Raw genomic sequence first — 14,775 nt, 5'->3', positions numbered from 1 at the left:
CAGCCCCACCCACGAACCGCCCCCACCGATCCCTGCCGCCACTGAGCCGGTTCCAGGTGGGTTGTGCGGGTTTTAATGGATTCCTGGTCGATTTTCCCCTCAGGTTCCCTCAGATCCCCTCAAGGCTCCTTCAGGACCCCTCAGGTTCCCCCAGGGCCCTTCAGATGCCCTCAGATCCCTTCAGGACCCCTCAGGTTCCCTCAAATCCCCTCAAGGCTCCTCAGGATCCTTCAGGTTCCCCTCAGATTCCCTCAGGGGCACTTGCGCTCCACGCACTGCTTCCCGCCCTCCTCGTACTCCTGCTTGGAGATCCACATCTGCTGGAAGGTGCCCTGCAGGGAATTTGGGGCCGTTTTGAGGGGTCCTTTATGGGGGGACCCCTCGGCTCCCCCTGGAGCCCCGCACTCACCAGCGAGGCCAGGATGGAGCCTCCGATCCAGGGGCTGAAGCGCCGCTCCATGGTGCTGTTGCTGGCGATGAGCTTCAGGCGCATGCTCTGGGAGAGGGGGGTTACTGGGAGCACTGGGACCACTGGGGAACAGCTATGGACCACTGGGAGCACTAGGAGATATTGGGGGTGACTGGGAAACCACCACAGGAGTGCCTGGGAGTGACTGGTGATAACTGGGAGAAACCCTGAGGCCCAGTCTAGTTCCCCCCCACCCCCAAATGTCCCTCAGAGGGGTCTGGGGTCCCCCCATCCCAACATCAGGGGGTCTCTCCCAGGAAGAATTTGGGGTTTTGTTCGGTCCCCCCTTCCCAAATTGTGGGGGTCCTTCACAGGGGGGGTTTGGGGTCCCCATCCCGGGGGTCCCGGGGTCCCTCACCGGGGGCGTTTTCTGGGCCAGCTCGCGGTTCAAGCGGTCAGTGAAGCCCTGCAGCAGCGTGTTCCCGCCGGTGACAATGACACTGCCATAGAGACCCTGGAGGGGACACGGGGACAGGGATGTGGGGAGGGGTCCCTGCCGCCCCCCTGGACCCCCCCCCCCCCGGGCCCCCCGGCGCCCCCAGACCCACGGGCCGGATGTCGATGTCACACATCCCGATGCTGGTGGTCACCACGTGTCCCACGCCCAGCATGGTGTTCCCCGAGAGGCCCTGGGGAAAAAAACAGGAGGGGTCAGGGGGTCCCAAAAACCCCAAAACTCCCCCGGGAACCCCCAAACCTCCTGGGACCCCCAAAACGCCCCCAGGGACCCTCAAACCTTGACACTGGAAGAGTCAGTAGGGCAGAACTCAGGGCATGGGGGTCTCCTAAACCCCCCAGGACCCCAAACCCCCCCTCAGACACCCCCAGGACCCCCAAGCCGCCCGGACCTTGACGTTGGAGGGGTCGAAGAGCCCCTCGGGGATGCGCAGCCGCTCGGCCCCGTAGTCGGTGTTGTACCCGTTGGGCATCTCGTAGTGCACCGTGGGCATCTGCGCCGCCACCCTGCGGTGACAACGGCCGAGTTTGGGGTCCCCCCACCCCAAAATTCCCCCCAAAACCCCCCCGGACCCGGCACTCACTGCTCATCATAGGGGGAGTCCGAGACCTGCAGCACCGAGGCCTGGAAGTCCTGGATCACCTCCTGCGGGGACCCCAAAAAATGGGGTGGGACCCCCAAATCCCCCTCGGGGACCCCCAAAATCCCACTCGGGGACCCCCAAACCCCTCATCTCACGTTGCAGGTGAAGTTGTGCCAGGATTTGGACACCTGGGGCAGCTTCTCCTTCTTCTTCCAGCTCGGGGGGGCCCCTTCCCGCACTGGCTCCTGCAGGGGGAGAAGCCGCGGCCGTGGGGGCGTGGCCGAGGAGAAAAGGGGCGTGGTTTTGGAGTAATAATGCAAAAGGAAAGGGGAGGAGCCTCCCCTGGGCTGGGGTAAGAGGAGTCTAAGGGTGATGTCACTCAGGGGGTGGGGCTAAATGGTAGGAGTGTCCAATGAGGGGTGTGATCTCAAAGAGGCGGAGCTAAGGGAAAAGCCCACCCCAAAATGGGCGGACCTAAAATTTAGTCTGCTCAGAAAGGGGTGGAGCTAAATGAGGCCACCCCAAAAAGGATGGGACCAAGCATAACCCCACCCACAAGTGGGAGGAGCATTGTGTGTGGCCCAACCCTCCCTGATTGGCCGTCCTTAGCCCCGCCCACCTTGGCGGCGATCATGTAGGGGGGCACGATGTCGATGTTGAGCTCCTGGAAGAGCTCCCGGCACTGCATGGAGATGAAATCCCCGGCCAGCGGCGACTTGACGATCCCTGCGGGGCGGGGCCGGCGTCAGGCCACGCCCACCCTCACCTGCCACAGGTGGGCGCTCACCTGGCTGGGGGGGCGGGGGGGGTGGCCATTGTGGTTGTCCCAGGTAAGCTGTCACCTGTCCTAGGTGTGTCCTGCGTGTGTTCTCACCTGTCCCAGGTGTGTCCCTGGTGCTCCTCCCCTGCCTGGGTGTGTCCCAGCTGTGTTCTCACCTGCCCCAGGTGTGTCTTGGGTGTGTTTTCACCTGTCCCAGGGTGTCCCTGGTGCTCTCACCTTGCTGCAGGATGTACCCAATGTGCCCCCCCTAGTCCAGGTGTGTCCCAGGTGTGTCCCAGGGTCTCTCTCACCTGTCCCAGGTGTGCTCTCACCTTGCTGCAGGATGTACCCAATGTGCCCCCCCTAGTCCAGGTGTGCCCCAGGTGTGTCCCAGGTGTGTCCCAGGTTCTCTCTCACCTGTCCCAGGTGTGCCCTCACCTTGCTGCAGGATGTAGCCGTCGTGCACGGGGATGGCCGTGGTGTGGGTGGCGCCCGAGTCCAGCACCAGCCCCGTGCTGCGCCCGTTGGCAAAGCTGAGCCGGGGGTCAAGGGGGCACAACGGGGGCGGGACCCGCCCTGGCCACACCCACTGGCCACGCCCAACCTCTCCTGGCCACGCCCAGCCCTGCTGGACACGCCCGACACACCCAGCCCCATGCTGCACCCATTGGCACAGCTGAGCCGGGGATCAAGGGGCACAACGGGGACACCCGGGGGGGACACAGGGTGATCCCGAGGTGACACAGAGGTGACACGAAGGTGACACAGAGGTGACACAGGGGTGGCACTATGGTGACACTCAGGTGCCACAGGATACGCAGTGAGCACAGCCGTCTTGCAGAGGAAGAAGGCCGGGATGTTGTAGTGCTCGAACATGAGCTGGGGACACCCTGGGGACACCCGGGACACTGGGGACACACCCAGGGGACACTCAGGTGACACTCAGGTGCCACAGCAGGGATACGCGGTGAGCACGGCCGTCTTGCAGAGGAAGAAGGCCGGGATGTTGTAGTGCTCGAACATGAGCTCCGTCAGCTTCTCCCGCTTGGCTCGCGTGTTCCACTGCCACACAGGGGGGACAGGGGGACACTGGGGACACCCGGCGCACACTGGGGACAGCCAGGTCACACCTGGGGACGCCCAGGGGGCACCGGGGAGGGGACAGCCGTGTCACACCTACCGGCGCCTCGGACATGAGCACCGGGTGCAGCCCCGGCTCCGACTTGACGTGCTTGCCGTAGGTGTGGTCCAGGATGGCCTGGAAGCACTCCCAGTCCTCGACTGCGGACATTGGGGACGTTGGGGACATTGGGGACATTGGGGACACGCGGGCCAGGGCACGGCAGCCACCCCCAAGACTCCCAACCCGATCCCTGAGACCCCCAGGCCCTGGTGTCCTCCTGTGCCTCTCCGTGTGCCCCAATGTCCCCAAATGTCCCCGTGCTGTCCCCCCACCTTCTCCCCGTGTCCTCCTGTGCCTCTCCGTGTGCCCCAATGTCCCCAAATGTCCCTGATCTCTCCTCGTGTCCCCTGCAGTCCCCTTGGTGCCCACACATTGCTCTGTGTCCCCCCATGTCCCCCAATGTCCCTGCTGTCCCCACTGTCCCCAATGTCCCCACTGTCCCCAGTGTCCCCACTGTCCCCAATGTCCCCCCAATGTCCCCACACTCACTCATGCCGTTCTTGAGGGGGGACAGGACCTCGACGCCCTCGCGGGCCACGTGCAGCGCGTTGGTGTCGATGTAGTACACCTTGCCACCCTTCTTGTCCTTGTCCCCGTCCAGCTCCAGGGACACCTCGTCCGGGGACAGCAGCCCCACGGTGGTGGGGAAATCCGCCTGGGGACAGCGAGGGGACAGTGCCACCACCGTGGGGACAGGGCCTGGGGGTGGCCCTGAGGACACCGTGGCCATGGAGATGGTGGCATTGTCACCACCATGGGGACGTTGGCCTAGGGTGGCCTCGGGGACACCATGGCCGTGGAGATGGTGGCACTGTCACCACCATGGGGACGGCATGCTGGGGACACGGCGGCATTGTCACCACAATGGGGACATTGGCCTGGGGACACCCCAGTCATGGGGAACGGCATTCTGGGGACACAGTGACGATGTCACCACCATGGGGACGTTGGCCTAGGGTGGCCTCGGGGACACCATGGCCGTGGAGATGGTGACAACGTCACCACCATGGGGACGGCATGCTGGGGACACAGTGACAATGTCACCACCATGGGGACATTGGCCTGGGGACACCCCGGTCATGGGGAACAGCATTCTGGGGACACAGTGACAACGTCACCACCATGGGGATGGCATGCTGGGGACACAGCGGCCCCGTCTCTCCGGGGGGGTGTGACAGGGACACGGGGGGGACACAGAAGGGACAGGAGGGGCCGCGGTGCCACTGACCTTGGGACAGTCCTCGCCGGCATAGCCCGCGCGCACCGAGAAGGAGCCGATGTCGAACACCAGGGCCCCGACCTCGTCTGGGGAGGGGACACGGCGGTGACACGATGGTGACACCAGGACAATGAGGGCACCCCCGGGCCAGTGACAGCCCCCCGGGACACCCCCAGGACATTGAGGGGACAGTGACACCCCCCCGGAATTGAGGGGATGGGGACACGACGGTGACACCGGGACCCCCAGGACAATGAGACCCCCCCCCGGGACACCCCCCTCACATTGAGGGACAGTGACGGTGACACCGGGACCCCCCCGGAACAATGAGCCCCCGTACGCCCCCCTCACATTGAGAGGACGGGGACACAACGGTGACACCGGGACCCCCCGAACCCCCGGGGACCCCCCCCATGCCCCACCCCTTTACCCCCCCGCCGCCTTGGCCCCGCCCCTCCCGCCGTGACCCCGCCCCCCGCGGTAGCCCCACCCCCGGGGCCTGGCCCCGCCCCGTTACCGCCGCCGTAGACGCCGCCGCTCATGGCCGCGTTCAGCACCGGGACAGCGCCGGCCGGGGGAGGGGGCGGGGCCCCGCCCGCGGCCAATCAGCGCCCGCCGTGCGGCGCGCGCGCCCATTGGCCGCCATGGCGGCGCTTAAAGGGGCCGCGGCCCTTTGTTAACCGCGAGGGGGTGTGGTCTGTACGGCGAGGCTCCTCCCCTTGTGGGCGCGGCTGTGTGGGCACCTGTCTGTGAAAAGGGGCGTGGTTTCCCTTAAGCCACTCCCACGCAATCATCCCCCCTGATTAACTAAAAAATTAACGGTTTTTATTAATTAAAAACCCCCAAAATGGCGGATCCGGGGGGGGCGGGGCTCGTGCGCAATGGGATGGGGCGGAGCGCCCCCTCTCGGCCCTAAAAAAACCCAAAAACACCCCAAAAAACGCTCCCTGGCGCGCGGGGGGGCCGTGGTTCGATGTGGGCGGTGCTTATATGGGCGTGTCCACGCCGATGCGGGGCGTGGCTCCGGGGGAGGCGTGGCCTCGTAGCGGAAGCGGCGGCGGCGCGGGACGCGCGAGGTTCGCGGGGGGGGGGGGGATTTTGGGGAGGGGGTCCCGGGAGGGGTCCCGGGGGGTTTGGGGGGGATCTGGGGGCGGGTTCAGTGTCGGGGGGGGAGGTTGGGGGGTCACGGGGGGGGTCAGGGGGTCACGGGGGGTCACGGGCGGTTTGGGGGGGTCTGGGGGGGGGGGTTCGGGGTGTGGGGAGGGTCCCGGGTTCCTCCTCTGACGCCCCCTCCCCATTTTCCCCCCTCTGCCCAGAATGTCCTCGGGGGAGGAGGTCACGGTGGGTTTGGGGGGGTCTGGGGGCGGTTGTGGGGTCTGGGGGGGGTGTTCGGGGTCTGGGGGAGGTTCGGGGGTTCCCGGGGGGTTCCCGGGGGGTTCCGGGATCCCCCCCCATGACGCCCCCTCCCCATTTCCTCCCCCCCCCCCCCAGAATGTCCTCGGGCCGCTCCGCAGCTCCGTCCCCGCCGCCGGGGGCGCTCCCCGGGCCCCCCTCGCGCCGCCGCCGCCGTGCCCCGCCCACCCCGGGGCCAGCCCCGCCTACCCCGGGCTCCCCCCCCGCCTCCGCCGCCGCCGCCGCCGTCCCGGGCAGCAATGACGTGTTCGTGACGTCACGCTCGGATTTCCGGGCGCAGCTGCGGCGCTGCCAGCGGCTGCTGGCGCCGGGCGGGGGTCCCGGGGGGGCTCCCGGGGAGCTGCGGCTGCACGGGCTGGGGCTCGCCGTGCCCCGCACCATCAACCTGGCGCTGCAGCTGCAGGCGGGCGCGGGCGGCGCGCTGCGGCTCCACGCCAGCACCTCCTCCGTGCCCCTCCGCGACCACCGGCACCGCGAGCGCCCCGACAGCGCCGACAGCGGCGACGGCGACGGGGACAACCCGCGGCACAACTCGGCCATCCACATCCGGCTCTGCAGGGAGGCGCCCTGCGCGTGAGGAGGGGGCCGGGACCACCCCCCCGGAACCTGCCCGGGGCCGGTCACGGTCACCCGGAACCCGCAAGGACTTGGGGACACCGAGATGCCACCAACGGGTCCAGAGCGCCGTGAGCTGGGGCCACCATGATGTCACCCTGAGCCCACAATGTCACTGCAAGCCCTTGGTGTCACCCTGAGCCCACAATGTCACTGCAAGCCCTTGATGTCACCCCAGGCCCCTCGATGTCACCCCGAGGCCTCGATGTCACCCCAAGGCTCCCCACAGCAGCCTGGAGACTTTGGGGGGAGCACAGGGAGGTGACACCCCAATAAAGCCGGTGGCAGCAGCAGTGACGCCTCGGGGTTTTTGGGGGGGATTTGGGTTTTTTGGGGATTGTTGGGGTTTTTTGGGACAGGCTGTGAGGCGGGACTGGGGCTTCCTCTGCGTCACCGGTGACATTTGGGGCAGGAAACCCCCAGGTGACAATGGGGGACCCAGGGGACCTGGCGGGGGGGACAGGGAGAGGGTCCGGGTGACAACGGGGGGGGACCCGGGTGACCAAGAGGGACCCCATGGGGGACCCCGGTGACAAAGAGGGACACCAGGGGGGACTGGGGGGACCCAGGTGACAAAGAGGGACACCAGGGGGACCCCGGTGACAAAAAGGGACCCCATGGGGGACCCAGGTGACAAAGAGGGACACCAGGGGGACCCCGGTGACAAAAAGGGACACCAGGGGCACCCAGGTGACAAAAAGGGACCCCATGGGGGACCCAGGGGACAAAGAGGGACCCCAGGGGGGACTGGGGGGACCCAGGTGACAAAGAGGGACCCCATGGGGAAATGTGGGGACTTGGGGGGGTCCAGGTGACACTGGGGACATTAAAGGTGCACGAGGGAGGGAGAAATGAGGGAGACCCTGGTGACGCAGGGACACCCGGGTGACAAAAGGGACACGCAGGTGACAAAGGCACCGCCAGGTGACCAGAGGGGGCTCCCGGTGACCGGGGGGTCCCCCAGGCTGTCCCCGGGCCGTCCCCGCCGTGCGGGGCTGTCCCTGCCCGGGGGGGGGGGGGGGGACACCGGGGGGACCCTTTGGCGTCGGTGACGTCGCTGTCGCTGTCGCCGTCCCCCCGCCCCCGGGTGCCCTTTGGCCCCGCTGGCGCCGGAGCCGCGGCCGGGCTGTGCGGAGCCGCACGTACGGCCTGGCAGGGGGCCCGTGTCACCTCCGGGTCCCCCGTGTCACCTCCGTGTCACCTGGGTGTCCCGCGCGGCCCCTGCCGCGCCCCCCGTGCCCGCCGCGTCGCCTCCGCTCTGCCCGTGTCGCCCCCTCCGTGTCCCCCGTGTCGCCTCCCGTCCCCTCGGCCCTGCCCGTGTCCCCCCCCCCGCCCCTCCGTGTCCCCCGGGCCGGGGGGTCCCCGGGGCCGCCCCCGGGGCCGCGGTGGCGCTGCCGGCGGGGACGGTGACGGCGACAGTGACGCTGCCCCATTGTTCGGCCGCTTCCGCCGGGCCCGGGGGGATCCCGGGATCCCCCGGCCTGGCGCGTCCCCGTGTCCCCGCTCGCGTGTCACCGCGCTCCCACGGCCCGGGGGTGTCCCCGAGTCGCCGTCCCCGCGTCCCCATCCCCGTGTCGCCGTCCCCGCGTCCCCCCACGCCGATGTCGCCATCCCCGCGCCCGCTCTGCCACCGCCGTGTCCCCACTTCTGTCCCCTCTGTCCCCGTCCCGCACCTCCGTGCCCGGGGCGTTGTCGCCGTGTGCCCCCCATGGCACTCTCCCTGTCCCCAACTCCCCGTGCCCCTGTCCCCACTTCTGTCCCCATCTGCATGTCGGGCTCCTTGTCCCTGTGTGTCCCTGTGTGTCCCTGTGTGTCCTTGTGTCCCCACCCTGACCCCCACTGTGTCCCCCCACACCTCCGTGCCCAACCCCCCGTGCCTGTGTCCCTCTTTCTCCGTGTCCCTCTGTCCCCTCCGTGTCCCCTCCGTGTCCCCTCCGTGTCCCTCCTCCTGTCCCCACACCTCCGTGCCCATCCTCGTGTCACCCCGTGTCACCCCGTGTCACGCCGTGTCACGCCGTGTCCCCCGCTGTCATCCTATCCCTGTGTCCCCCTTTTCCCTGTGTCCCCGTGTCCCCCCGTGTCCCCCCATTCACCATCCCCGTCTCACCCCTTTTTCTTGTCCCATGTCCATCTGTCCCCGCCGTGTCCCCGCCGTGTCCCCCTGTCCCCGTGTCCCCCCCATGTCCTCCCTGTGTCTCCCCCGTGTCCCTGCATTCCCAGCCCCCCCTCCCGGTGTCCCCCCGTCCCCGCCGTGCCCCCCCATTCCGAGCCCCCCATCCCCGTGTCCCCGCCGTGTCCCCCCCATATCCCGCCATTCCCACACCTCCGTGCCTGGCTCCTCACGTCCCCGTGTCCCCCCCGTCCCGGTGTCCCCCCCTCCCGGTGTCCCCCCGCCTGTCCGGCGCCCGGGGGTGGCCCGTGGCCAGGGGCCGACGTGCTGCGCCCGGCGCTGCCTTTTCCTCGACGGTCTGGGGGGGGCGGCGGGGGGAGCGGATGGAAACCCCCCCCCCCAAGGGCCCTTCCGGCCCCGCGGCCCCTCGGATCAAACATTAACCGGGGCCGGGGCCGGGGGACGCGGCGGGGACGGGACAGCCCCGGGACGGCCACCAGGGACCCCCGGGCCATGAGCAGCCGGCCATGGGGGCGGCGGGTGAGCGGGGGGCGCCGGGGGGGGGGGACAGGTGTGCCGGGGGGGCCCAGGTGTGCCCGAGGGTCCCAGGTGTGCCGGGGGGGCCCAGGTGTGCGGGGGAGGGGGGACACCCACGTGTGCGGCGGCACCGGGAGGGGCGGGGCGCAGGTAACAGCCGGGGGTCTCGCGGGGGGGGAGTTTGGGGGTGCCCAGGTGCGTCCCGCGCGCTCAGGTGGCCGGCGGGGACACAGGTGTGGGGGGGACACCACGCGGGGGGGGGGTCCCAGGTGTGTCGGGGGTCCCGGGGGCCACCGAGAGCCCGGGAAGTTCTGGGGGCGGGGCACTCAAGGGAGGGGGGGCTCAGGTGAGGGGGGAACGCTCAGGTGAGGGGGGAACGCTCAGGTGAGGGGGGGTCTCCGGTATCCCTGGGCCGGGGGGTCCCGGGGGTTCGGGGGCTGTCCCCGTGTCCCGGGGCTGTCCCCGCGTCCCCATTGTCCCCATTCCTGAGATGTCCCCGTGTCCCGGGGCTGTTCCCATGTCCCCATTCCTGGGATGTCCCCGTGTCCCGGGGCTGTCCCCATGTCCCGGGGCTGTTCCCATGTCCCCATTCCTGGGCTGTCCCCGCGTCCCGGGGCTGTCCCCGTGTCCCCATTGTCCCCATTCCTTGGATGTCCCCGTGCCCTGGGGCTGTCCCCATGTCCCCATTCCTGGGATGTCCCCGTGTCCCGGGGCTGTCCCCGTGTCCCCATTCCCGGGGCTGTCCCCATGTCCCCATTGTCCCCATTCCTGGGATGTCCCCGTGTCCCGGGGATGTCCCCGTGTCCCGGGGCTGTCCCCGCGTCCCTCGGGATGTCCCCGCTGACCCCCGTGTCCCCCCCCAGGGCTGTGCTCGCTGCTGCTGCTGCTGCTGCTGTTGGGGGTCCCGGGGCGCCCCCAGCCCCGTCCCGAGGGCCCCCCCTCGCTCTGCGACCCCCGAGTGATGGAGCGCTTCATCCTGGAGGCGCGCGACGCCGAGCGCGGCACGGTGAGGGGACAGCGGGGACAGCGGGGACAGCGGGGACATCTGGGGGCGTGGGGACAGTGGGGACATCGGGGACAGAGGAGACAGCGGGGACAGCGGGGACAGCGGGGGGCTTGGGGACAGCGGGGACAGCGGGGACAGCGAGGGGCTTGGGGACAGTGGGGACATCGGGGACAGAGGGGACAGCGGGGACAGCGGGGACAGCGGGGACAGCGGGGACATCTGGGGGCGTGGGGACAGTGGGGACACCGGGGACAGAGGGGACAGCGGGGGGCTTGGGGACATTGAGGGGTGTGGGGACATCGGGGGCTGTGGGGACATCGGGGAGCTTGGGGACATTGAGGGGCGTGGGGACATTGCAGGGCTTGGGGACATCGGGGACATTTCGGGGGGCTTGGGGACATTTGGGGGGCTTGGGGACATTGAGGGGTGTGGGGACATCGGGGGGTGTGGGGACAGTGGGGGGGACTTGGGGGACATTGTGGGGCTCAGGGACATTTGGGGGTTTGGGGACGTCGGGGACATTGGGGACATTCGGGGGGGCTTGGGGACATTTGGGGGGGCTTGGGGACATTTGGGGGGGCTTGGGGACATTTCGGGGGGCTTGGGGACACGGGCGGGGTCCCCTCGGTGACCGTGTCCGTCCCCCCCAGGCCGGGTGCGGCCCCCACTGTGACCTCCCCGAGGCCGTCGCTGTCCCCGACCCCGGCGTCAACTTCAACGTGTGGCGGAGCCTGGACGTGAGTGGGAATGGGGGAAAATACCGGGAAATCGGGAAAATTGGGGAAAACGGGGGGAAAAACCCGGGAAATCGGGAAAAAAATGGGGGAAATCCCAGGAAATGGGGGAAAATGGGGGAAATCCCAGGAAATGGGGGAAAATGGGGGAGATGGGGAAAAATGGGGGGGGGCGAAACCCGGGAAATCGGGAAAATAAACGGGAGAAATTGGGAAAAAATGGGGGAAATCCCGGGAAACTAGGAAAAATTGGGGAAAGTGGGGAAGAACGGGGAAAATCAATGAAAATCGGGGAAAGTCGGGGAAAATGGGGAAAAATCAGGGAAAATTGGAGAAAATCGCGGAAAGTCGGGAAAAAATCGGGGGAAAATCAGAGAAAATTGGGAAGAGTCGGGGAAAAATCGGGGAAAATCAGGGGAAAATCAGCTAAGATCGGAAAAATTGGGAAATATCAGGGAAAAATCAGGGAAAGTCGGGAAAAATCGGGAAAAATTGGGGAAAATCGGGAAAAAATCGGGGAAAAGTCGGGGAAAAATTGGGGGGGGAAAACTGGGGGGAAAAATTGGGGAAAATCAGGGAAAATCGGGAAAAATGAGGGAAAAATCGGGGGAAATCTGAGAAAATCGGGAAAAATCAGGGAAAAATCGGGGAAAATCGGGGAAAAATCGGGGGAAATCGGGAAAAGTCGGGGGACACGAGTCCCCCCGTGACCCCGTCCCGGTGCGGCAGGCGGGGTCCCGCGCGCTGGAGGTGGCCCGGGGCCAGGCGGCGCTGGCGGCCGCGGTGCTGCGGGCGCGGGAGCTGCTGCGGGACCCGCGGGTGCGGCCGAGCCTGGACCGGGCGTACGGAGCCGCGCGGAGCCTGGCGCGGCTGCTGCGGGGGCTGCCCGCGCCGGTAACCGGGGAAACGGGGGGAAATTGGGGGATTTATGGGGGTCCCGAGGGGGTTTGGGGCACGGCCAGGCTGCTGCGGGGGGCTGCCCGCGCCGGTAACCGGGGGGGATTTGGGGGAAATTGGGGGATTTATGGGGGTCCCGAGGGGGTTTGGGGTCCGGCCAGGCTGCTGCGGGGGCTGCCCGCGCCGGTAACCGGGGAAACGGGGGGAAATTGGGGAAAATTGGGCGGATTTGGGGGGATTTAGGGGGTTTGGAGCATGGCCCGCACCGGTAACGGGGGGATTTGGGGGTTTGGGGGGGATTTCTGGAGGTCCTGAGTGGGTTTAGGGGGGATTTGGGGAGGTTTGGGTTAGGGTGAGGCTTAGGGGGATTTGGGAGGAGTTTGGGGACGGGTTTGGGGGGTCCTGGGGGAAACTGGGGGGATTTGGGGAGGTTTGGAGGGTCCTGGAGGGGTTTGGGAGGAATTTGAGGAAGTTTGGGGGGATTTCTGGGGGTCTTGGGGGGAGTTGGGGGTCCTGGGGGTGTTTGGGGGAGATTTGGGGGGTTCCTGGGCGGATTTGAGGGAGATTTAGGGGGGTTTGAGGGGCTCCAGTGGGGTTTGGGGATTTTTGGCAGTCCGGGGGTTTTTGGGGGGAGTTTTGAGTTTTTCGGGTTTTTGAGGGTCCGGGGGCGGTCCGTCCCCCCCTGACCCCGCCCCCCTCCCTCAGGCCACGCCCCCCGCCGTCGCCCCCCCGCCCCCGTGCGGGTCCGGACCCTCCCCCGGCTCCTGGGGGTCCTGAGCCGCTTCCTGCGCGGGAAGGTGCGGCTGTACCTGGCCGACACCTGCCCCAGGTGAGCTGTCAATCAACGGAGACAGCTGTCAATCACTGCTGGCCGACACCTGCCCCAGGTGAGCTGTCAATCAATGGAGACAGCTGTCAGTCATCGCTGGAGACAGCTGTCAGTCATCAGCGGAGAGAGCTGTCAATCATTACCATCAGCAGTTGTCAATCAGAGACAGCTGTCATTGACTGGAGATAGCTGTCAATCACAGGATACAGCTGTCAATCATCACCAGAGACAGCTGTCAATCATCGCCCAAAGCCACCACTCTCAGCCAGGCAGCTGTCCATCAGAACCGGCAGCTGTCAATCATCACAGAGCACTTGCCGGCAATCATCATCACCAGCTGTCAATCATCATCTGCAGCTGTCAGTCATTGTCCATAACTCTCAGCACTGTCAGCTGTCAATCAGCACGCAGAGCTGCCAGTCATCATCAGCCGCTGTCAGTGATCATCAGCTGTCAATCATCACCGTCAGCTGTCAATCATCACTGTCAGCTGTCAATCATCAGCAGCAGCTGCCAATCATCACGGACCACCCCCGATTAGCAGGACTGTCAGCTGTCAATCACCAGGGCTGTCAGCTGTCAATCACCAGGGCTGTCAGCTGTCAATCACCAGGACTGTCAGCTGTCAATCACCAGCACCAGGAGCCGTCAGCACCCCCTCCCCTCCCCCCGGCACGTTGCATCGCGCCGGCAGGTGATTGACAGCTGTCAATCATCCCCCCCCGCCTGAGCGCCCTGGGCTGCCCAGGCCCCGAGGGTGATTGATTGACAGCTGTCACTCAGGGGAGACCCCGCCCCCTCCTATGTAACTTAATGCAAACACGAGAATATTTATGAGACCCCGCCCGAGAATGCCTGCGCCGGGACCCCCAAATTACCCGGGACCCCCAAATAACCCGGGACCCCTAAACAGGGACCCCAAAATAACCCGGGACCCCAAACTGGGACCCCCAAAATCTCCAGGATCCCCAAATAACCCGGACCCCCGAACCGGGATCCCCAAAACCATTCGGGACCCCCAAACTGGGACCCCCGAATGCACCGGGACCCCCAAATTCCATGGGATCCAAAACCGGGACCCCAAATAACCCGGGACACCCCCAAACCCTCTGAGCCGCCCCCGAACATCCCTGACCCCCCCAAATCCCCCCCAAATCCCCCCGGGCTCGGCCAATCCCCGCCGGGACCGGGCGGTGCCGGGGCGGAGCCGCCTTTGACCACGCCCCTACCAAACACACACGTTTCTTCACAAACCACGCCCCTTTCCCGGCACCGCTGGCCACGCCCCTCGCTCAGGCCCCGCCTCTTTTTCTCACCTCTGGGGGCGGGGCCAGCGCGGCTCCGGCGGCCGCGGGTGAGCGGGGCCGGGGATTTGGGGCATTTTGGGGCATTTTGGGGCATTTTGGGGGGATTTTGGGTGTTTTGGGGGGGCTCGGGGGGGGTTGGGGTCACCCCAGGGGGGCTCGGGGGGGCTTTGAGGGCGGGGGGGGGGGCCCCGGTTTGGGGTGGGGGAGGGGCAAAGTCCGCCCGGGGGCAAAGTCTGACCGGGGGGGGGGGGGGGGGGGGGGGGGCGGGGAACGGCAGCACCCGGGGACCCCCGGGACCCCCCCAGGGACCCCAAAACAGCCCCAGAGTCCCTAAAACACCCCCGGGACCCCCCCCAGGGACCCCCAAAACAGCCCCGGAGTCCCCAAAATACCCCGGGAGACCCCGAAACAGCCCGGAGTCCCCAAAACACCCCGGGAGACCCCAAAATACCCCGGGAGACCCCGAAACAGCCCCAGAGACCCCAAAACAGCCCTGGGAACCCCCAAAATATCCCGGGAGACCTAGAGACAGCCCCCGGAGTCTCCAAAACAGCCCCGGGACCCCCCCAGGGACCCCAAAATACCCCGGGAGACCCCAAAATACCCCGGGAGACCCCCAAAACACCCCCGGGACCCCTCCAGGGATCCCAAAACAC

The 14,775-nt window shown here is 67.2% G+C and overlaps 3 protein-coding genes across 3 annotated transcripts; 2 read left to right on the top strand and 1 right to left on the bottom strand.

Annotated features, from left to right (window-relative positions):
- Window positions 1-56: 56 nt before the first annotated feature.
- ACTL6B (actin like 6B) lies at window positions 57-5,353 on the bottom strand. Its single transcript, XM_077193113.1, has 14 exons — window positions 5,189-5,353; window positions 4,681-4,757; window positions 3,942-4,107; window positions 3,450-3,550; window positions 3,234-3,331; window positions 2,708-2,802; window positions 2,129-2,235; window positions 1,665-1,754; window positions 1,510-1,571; window positions 1,318-1,432; window positions 1,018-1,098; window positions 828-923; window positions 410-496; window positions 57-332 (listed from the first exon to the last, which is right to left on the bottom strand). The coding sequence occupies exons 1-14, from the start codon at window positions 5,211-5,213 to the stop codon at window positions 252-254; spliced, it is 1,281 nt and encodes a 426-aa protein (XP_077049228.1). The 5' UTR covers window positions 5,214-5,353; the 3' UTR covers window positions 57-251.
- Window positions 5,354-5,461: 108 nt separating this feature from the next.
- Window positions 5,462-6,992, top strand: POP7 (POP7 ribonuclease P/MRP subunit). Its single transcript, XM_054653785.2, has 2 exons — window positions 5,462-5,747; window positions 6,163-6,992. The coding sequence occupies exons 1-2, from the start codon at window positions 5,662-5,664 to the stop codon at window positions 6,659-6,661; spliced, it is 585 nt and encodes a 194-aa protein (XP_054509760.2). The 5' UTR covers window positions 5,462-5,661; the 3' UTR covers window positions 6,662-6,992.
- Window positions 6,993-9,336: 2,344 nt separating this feature from the next.
- Window positions 9,337-13,653, top strand: EPO (erythropoietin). Its single transcript, XM_077192906.1, is given in 6 exon segments — window positions 9,337-9,349; window positions 10,210-10,352; window positions 11,003-11,089; window positions 11,816-11,980; window positions 12,642-12,707; window positions 12,709-13,653. Coding segments are annotated over 6 exon segments (582 nt in total). The 3' UTR covers window positions 12,817-13,653.
- The last annotated feature ends 1,122 nt before the right edge of the window (window positions 13,654-14,775 follow it).

This window comes from Agelaius phoeniceus, chromosome 36, assembly GCF_051311805.1.
Source record: "Agelaius phoeniceus isolate bAgePho1 chromosome 36, bAgePho1.hap1, whole genome shotgun sequence".
NCBI classification, from domain to species: Eukaryota; Metazoa; Chordata; class Aves; order Passeriformes; family Icteridae; genus Agelaius; species Agelaius phoeniceus.
This window is presented reverse-complemented; position numbering and strand designations above follow the sequence as displayed.

Bases quoted from the DNA above. Each gene is read 5' to 3' on its own strand.
- ACTL6B (XM_077193113.1), bottom strand. From the start codon at position 5,213: ATGAGCGGCGGCGTCTACGGCGGCG. The intron at 4,108-4,680 runs GTCAGTGGCACC...CGCTGTCCCCAG, and splicing joins CCGGCGAGGACTGTCCCAAG to GCGGATTTCCCCACCACCGT. The intron at 2,236-2,707 runs GTGAGGGCACAC...CCCGCCCCGCAG, and splicing joins CGGCTACATCCTGCAGCAAG to GGATCGTCAAGTCGCCGCTG.
- POP7 (XM_054653785.2), top strand. From the start codon at position 5,662: ATGGGCGTGTCCACGCCGATGCGGGGCGTGGCTCCGGGGGAGGCGTGG. The intron at 5,748-6,162 runs GTTCGCGGGGGG...CCCCCCCCCCAG, and splicing joins GGCGGCGCGGGACGCGCGAG to AATGTCCTCGGGCCGCTCCG.